The 7,259-nt window shown below is 35.5% G+C and overlaps 1 protein-coding gene across 3 annotated transcripts; it reads right to left on the bottom strand.

The window, feature by feature from the left end:
• Positions 1-322: 322 nt before the first annotated feature.
• On the bottom strand, positions 323-6,181 carry LOC131062503 (copper transport protein ATX1). 3 transcript variants are annotated; one of them, XM_057996189.2, is made up of 3 exons: positions 6,007-6,181; positions 993-1,088; positions 323-627 (listed from the first exon to the last, which is right to left on the bottom strand). In XM_057996189.2, the coding sequence occupies exons 2-3, from the start codon at positions 1,045-1,047 to the stop codon at positions 494-496; spliced, it is 189 nt and encodes a 62-aa protein (XP_057852172.1). In that variant the 5' UTR covers positions 1,048-1,088; positions 6,007-6,181; the 3' UTR covers positions 323-493. The 3 variants fall into 3 exon arrangements, with proteins under 3 accessions (XP_057852172.1, XP_057852164.1, XP_057852157.1); XM_057996181.2 differs by having other exon boundaries at positions 993-1,064; positions 6,007-6,180; XM_057996174.2 differs by having other exon boundaries at positions 993-1,068; positions 6,007-6,176.
• Between the last annotated feature and the right edge of the window lie 1,078 nt (positions 6,182-7,259).

Raw genomic sequence — 7,259 nt, 5'->3', positions numbered from 1 at the left:
AATCCATATTACATTATATAGCCAAGATTTAAAATAGCTTGAAACTTAGCTGATGTTAAACTCAAACGAGAAGGAAAAAAAAACCTTGCTTATTTATTACTGTTGTCAAAGTTTAAATACCTCAAAACATCATTTATGTATTGGAGCGCTGGATTATACAGTTCTTTGAGGATAGCAAATTCAAATGTATAATCAAGACAAAAATTTCAGACATCTTGTAAATATAGACATATAAAAAGCATGCTAAACAACCAATTATCATAGACCACTAAGCTAGAATCAGAATTTAAAAAATCTTAAACATGGTCTAAAAGAATCTCCATTTACTACTAAAATGCAGAATGTATAGATTCTGCAAATTTCTATTATGATCAAGGTCACTAAATTGATTACAATCTTATTTAGAAGTGCCTCATGATGATTAGTAAGATATACTCTCCGATGCTATCATACTAAGTGTTCCAACTGTAGATATCTATTGTTAATTGGAAGTTTACTTCCCTTCAGCTGGCCAGAAGCTTGTCTCCTTGCCAGCATTCCTGACAGTTTGCAGAACTATCTCAGGTTTTATATTTCCTTTCACTGTCACTTTTTGGTCTTGCAAGTTCACATCATATGATTCGACCCCTGAAATCAACCACAATGTTTGTTGATTAGAACATCACAATGCAGGAAATCTACTTTAAGATACACTATGAGTTAGGACATACTACCACTGCAACTAGTTATTTCAATACACTACTAAAAAGAACAATAAGCTGAGTATCATTTAAGGTCTACAATGTTGATTTCCAGTAAATCATGTGTGGCTCTTTAATGTCTGGGAATGGAGGCACCAAGCTGTGCTACCGTATTCAGGGCATACTTACCCTGATCCCATCAGGATTCAAAGAAAGAAATTAAACTTTTCAATGTGATTTGGTCCCAAAAATTCAATTCTAAAGTTATGGTCAAAAAGGGATATTAATGTAACAAGAGTGTCTTGACATTACCTTCCATTTTGCTGAGCACTCGCTTTACAGCTCCAACACAACCTTGACAGGACATAGCAACCTTCAATACAACTGTCTACATTGCAACAATTTTACCTTTAGGAGTAACGGTAACAATTAAAAAGACAGATGTCATGTTTTATACTCAAATACAGACTCTTCAAGTCATTACCATGGAAGTTTTTAAGCATTCAATTCCAAGTACATAAGCATACACATATACAAGAACACAAAACAGCTAGAAAAACTCAGAATAAAGCTTGTGAATTTGAGTCCATGTGAGAAGGATGGACAAGCCTTTCAGTTAGAAACTCATATTTTAATGACTTTGGCATTTAAGGTAAAGATTTCAGTTTTCAGAACGTATCAGATTGAGTTAGAAACTCCGAGAAGGGAGTTCCACGGAGGAGGGTGCAGCTCTTAATCTTAATGCACGGGTGACTTTATTCAAGATTGTAAAATGTATCTGGAGAGAAAAATCAGATTATTGACCTCAAATAATCAGTGGTCAATTTATCAGAGAAAAGTTTGTGAGGGTAACGTAAACAGGGGCCTAGAGGTTTGACTTACATGCATAGATTTTTTGGGATCTTCTGCTAACAATTGGCTACCCTTTGATGAAATATTTATTATTTTTTAGAAAATTATGCAGGGACAGTTTTTTTTGCAATATCCTAAAAACTTGCAAGGGCAGAGGTAAATTTTATTTGGCATAGCAGTATTTTAAAGAAAACTCTCTAAAATTATTGAGCGTTTCCCACAGAGAAAACTTAGTCAGCCCCCTTCAACAGGACCATTGCCCAACCATCATCATTACTACTCTCATTTATGGCCAATACCCTTATGTGTAATGCCTAAATAAAGCATGAAAAGAAACAGCAACTTCCATATGATAATTTGCACATCCTTACATTAGCAAAGTTCATCCAGTATCCAATAACAGAGCAGCAAAACATGCAAGCACAATACAACACAGGATACAAGTTATCCAAGATATCATAAAACTGGTCCTCTTCAAGAGGAAAATTATTTTGTTTCTTTAGAAAATGTAGCATTCACAACAGCCTTCTATTTGAAACTTGGATGTGTACAAGCATTCACAAATTTGACAATCTAACTGAAACTGTCAATAAGAAACTATTTGTGTATCTGACAAAATACATCAATTAGACCACGGAAAAATTAAGTCTAAATTCCTCTAAAGGGGTCACAATAATTCTTCATTCATTTTAAATTACAACTTCTGCTGTAGCATTTTGCCCCACAAACTATGAACCCAAAAAAGATTAAATACATGTACAATAAACCATTAAAAGACACAAAATCTGAGGATTTTCCTGTTATGAAGACTCCAGAGGATTCCAATTCTAGGTAAATCTGAAATGTACATGAAAACACTCTTTTTTTTCCTCTGGAGGAAAAGAAATAATTTCTTCAAGGGCTAATCACCCAAAAGGTTCTCATCATCATCTTGCAGCATTTTATGCCCAATATTTCTCATCATTTGGGAAGACAGAAAGAAAGAAACCAAAAAGTTATAAATTTATCATATTGAATGCTAGTTCACATTACTGGCAATCCCTACTGGGCCTTATGAACCCAAAATCTAGGCCATTGGAAAGGATTAACTTTTGAGACCCTAACTGCAGATTTTGTACAAGGGTAGCTGTGCCACACAATTGTACACAACTCCTATTTTGACAAGTATGAAAAACCAGCTGATGGTGGAAGTGCAGAGACACCAGATGGAAATATAAAAGAAGCAGAAAAGTAATAATGTAAGGTACTGCATCTGAATTAGGTAAGAGAAACGTGTTATATTTCATATAAGATTATAGTAAGAGAACTAAAGGGGCAGCTGCAGCAGTTTAGATTTGCATTTTTTTTTGTACAGTGTGTTTAGTTTCATGATAAGTATATGTTTTTGTTGTTCCCTACAGTTATTTAAACTTGATGAACATAGGAAAGAGTGGACCACCCCATTTCTACTGACATGTGGTGCTTGAATTGAGGGCTATGATAATTTTGCCCATCATTGCATGCATATTTAAGTAGTATCTAGTTTCCATAATTAGTGTAATCAGCTTCAAGATAGTACTTTGGGAGTTTCTCCAGACTGTGGACTCGGATAAAAACAATTTTTCCTAGTAACTAACATCATGACATTTCAGTTTTTCAGGCCAAATATATGTTGAAATGCTTGTAATTAAATAACAACCACAAGGTAAAGGCAAAGTCAACAATCCATGGCATAATGAGCATAACCAAAACAGTTTAAAGTTGGTCCAAGTAGCCCATTGTTCAAATTCGTTGAGTCCAATCTGTTCTGCCTTCATATGTCTTCGTAAAACATTTTGGTTACAGCTTATAATTTCATAGAATTTGAGACGCCAGTTCTTACAGCATAAAGGTGAGTTTCTATGAATGTATGAAGGGTGGGTTCAGTGCACTGGTGACCTTGTGGCTTTTGAGTAACTTGATAGTAATCACAGGCAAGGTAACAGGTGATTTCCTAGAGGGTTTCTGATGCCTGGTATTATTAACCATCCCGATTTAGTGAATCTTGTCTGACACTGCATAAATGCAGTCCCAAGTGTTATGTTTACAGGTGAGTGACATTTGAATCAGTAATAGATCATCTGAGCTATCTTTCACAATATAAGGAACCATAAGATTGGAACATAAGGAAGAAAACATAATTAGTTGCTAAAAAAGAGTTGAACCTTGCATCATACAGCCAACTCACTGATCATATAGCAAGGTGTAAAACTCTACTTCATCCAAAATCAACAGATTTTAAACTAGTAAAACATGGGCATTGAGGAAAAGATCAATGTTTCTCTATGTGTGAAGTAAACTTAAAGGCACCAAAAAATTCATGATGAGGTAAATCAATAATGACTTCAGGGCAACAGGGACCAAAAGCTTGCTGCTTTAGAACACTCATTCAAAAATCATGGGCAGTTTGCACAAATGGTTAACCTAATGCTTCAAGATACTATCTTATGGAAGGTTTCTATCAAACAATTGTTGTGGCCACAATGTACATCCAAGATGAAACTGCTCCTAGGCCCCTGATTAGCGATGTTCTGACTCTTAGGAATATCCTATGTATATATCTTCCCTTGCTCTATCCAATGCTTCTCATGAGAAAACGGAGAAGAAGCTGCATAGCAGATCTGACAAAGAAACGAACATAGCAAAACGCATAGCGATGCTAAAATTACATAAATGCACACACAAGCTTTCTCTGATAGAAGACCAAAGGATGAAAGGAATCTTGGATGAGGAATGCAAAATGGGTCAGTTATCCTAATCATGCTGAGAAAAGCCATTACGAAGACTCTAAAGAAAGTAGAAAGTATGAAAAATTCAGAGATATTGTTGCAAGTGTTACAAGAAAAATGGGAGAAGATCAACTTGTAGCTTCTTTATATTGTGAACAGCAATTTCTGAAGCTACAAAGAGAGTTGAACTTTGGAGTGCAAAGAAGCGAATATCCCATTATTTAGGGTGCCTTTGATGGCTTTCAAATGAGACCTTTGCTCAGTGTTAATATTGTTGTGAAGGTTATCTTTTCTCAAATGAGCGTATGAGTTTATTATGAATTCCATGCATATCAGATATCACTAAATAAGACCACCTTGTAGGACATGAAACAATTACCAAATTTGCAGAGGAATAGGATTTAATCTTGGCCATTGTTGGAGGTTCAGAGAATATGCTTTATGGAGTTCATTGATGCTACCGTTGCATCTCTATAATTATTAGATAAGCATTTGTGAAGTTTGTAACATATGTCATGTTTGATCCATGGTTTCATAACTGCTCATTCAAAATCACTCCTACTTAGATTGTTAAGCGAGTAGAACTCAATCATAAGATTTGGGTCAAGTTTTCAAATCATACATAACATTTCAGTTAGAAGTTCCATTGTCATTGATAGCACATCAGATCTCCAGACAAGTATCATATTGAACCAGCAATTCTAAGCAAGGGCTACCATGAAGAGGGCTGCAGCTCCTACTTTTAGTGGGCTGGTGGCTTCAAATTCTCGTACAAGATTTGAGTTGAAATCTTCGCCCTGAAAATTTTAGTAGTAAATTTTTCGAAGTAAAGTTTGTGAGGGTGCTGCATAGGGATTTACCATATCTACAGAGGCATGTTTTGATATATTCCTGCCAAATTGATACAGTATTTTTCAACTATTTCTCAGAAAAATATGTGTTGACGATTTTCATCGAATCTCCTGAAAACTTGAAAGGGCTAAGGTAATTTTGTTTGGCATGAGTCCATGACATTGTTTCAAAGAAAAAGTCTCCTCAAATTATTGAGCAGCATCCACGGAAGTCCCCTTCCATGGGAGTACTGCCTAATCATTTTACCTTCCGAACTTTGAACCCTGAAAAAAAACTAAAATGTACGACCAATGAAATACAATGCGCAAAAGACCCACAATTTTCTGCTAGGTAGCTAGTAGATTTTACTGAATTATCAACAATTCGAATGTTGTATCCAAATAATTCTTAGTTCTGGTTATCTGAAATGCACACACTCACACAGACAATTTTAACAAAGAGAAAAAACAATAACTCCTTTAAAGGCTAATCATATTGTCGGGAGCTTCCATAGCTGAGTCACTTCGAAGGTCTTCTTGGTCTGTCTTACCCCATTTTCAGTATCTTATGTTTCTATAAGAGGGAAAAAGTTAAACTTGTTCACATTGAAAGTACGCCATTCATTCCCATTACTGACAATCTCAATTATGCCTTATGAAATCAGATTCCCCGATAAAACTTCAATTCCTTCAACTGGGTATCTCAAAAGTTCAGTAAAAATCAAAACATGGATACTTAAGCTTATTAAAAATTGGAGCTGAATAGCCACCAGCACCTCTACATCTCATTCAACAAGCAAAACCCAAAAAGCTTCTAAAAGTTTTAAAAGAAATTTCCGACTTACAGAACCAGAAATCAAAATCATATTTACATAAAACATATGCAGAAAATCATACCTCAGCCATTGCAACTATCGATATTTGACAGCCAATTCGCGCCCTGCAGTTCTCGATGGTCTGAAACAAATGAGACAACCCTATGCTGTCAAATTCGCGCCCTGCAGTTCTCGATGGTCTGAAACAAATGAGACGACCCTTCTATTTATAGTACTCCCAAGTTGATTTTGTTATTTGTTATTCGGAATGTTTTTTTAAGGCCTTACTTTTGTAGTAATTAAGTAGGGCATGTGGTGGGAATCTGTTTACCATGCGTCGCGTCACTTCTATAATAAGAAAAGAAACAAGGATTTAGGCCAACTAAATGACAATGGATTTTCTGATAGTGAAGGATGGTATATATTCAAGTTAATAATTTGAAGGTATTTAGTGTTTTCCTCCCATGTTGATTTTTTTAGAAATTTCACTCTCTCAAGATTTGAGTAGGTTCTATTTTGGAGCTTTTACATATTAATTAGTTAAAATGGGTTTGTGAATATTTATTAATAATAATAATTTTAGTTTAATTTTTGTAGATTTTTTTAATAGTAGTAAGAAATGTGTTATAATTTAAATTTGGAGATTCGGAGTACGATCGAGATTTTTTACATAGTATTTTAAGTATAGACATTCAATTTTGTATTAGTGAGGAATAAATGGGTCAAAAGAGAACAATAGAGAGAGAGGGAACATAGATTCGTTAGTTCTCCATTCACTAAGGGTGCTCTATCATATAAGGAGAGAATTTGAAATTTGTTCGAAAAAAAGAGGGAAACAAACAACAATAAGTTAGAATTTTCTCTATAGAGGTAGGTCAAAAAGAATTTGACTCGGGGAAGCTAAACGGTCACCTCGTTAGTTCTCCATTCATTAAGTGTGCTCTATCATATAAGGAGATAATTTTTTATGTTTTTTGATGGAGGTCTAGACCTACGGGCACGATAGCCCAGCAAGGGCCTTCACAAAGTATTTTTGCCACTCGATACGGGGGCACGAGCCGATAGGTTGAACCTCTTCGGCCAAGAGCCAAGGACTGAGGGGTATCCATTCTGCCAAATTCACCTGGGGCACAATCCCGACCTCATCCCTTATGATGTTAGAGCCTTGCACTCAGCAAGACTTTATCCCTGGTGGGCTCATTTGGAGCCATTCAACTTCACCAGTAGACCAAGGGCCCAATTTTGTTACAAAAAGAGAAACATCAATAAGTTGGAACTCCATCTATAGAAGTAGGTCAAAATGAATTTGATCATCTCACCTCCCTTTATATGGTA

Source organism: Cryptomeria japonica, chromosome 5, assembly GCF_030272615.1.
Source record: "Cryptomeria japonica chromosome 5, Sugi_1.0, whole genome shotgun sequence".
In the NCBI taxonomy this organism is placed as follows: Eukaryota; Viridiplantae; Streptophyta; class Pinopsida; order Cupressales; family Cupressaceae; genus Cryptomeria; species Cryptomeria japonica.
This window is presented reverse-complemented; position numbering and strand designations above follow the sequence as displayed.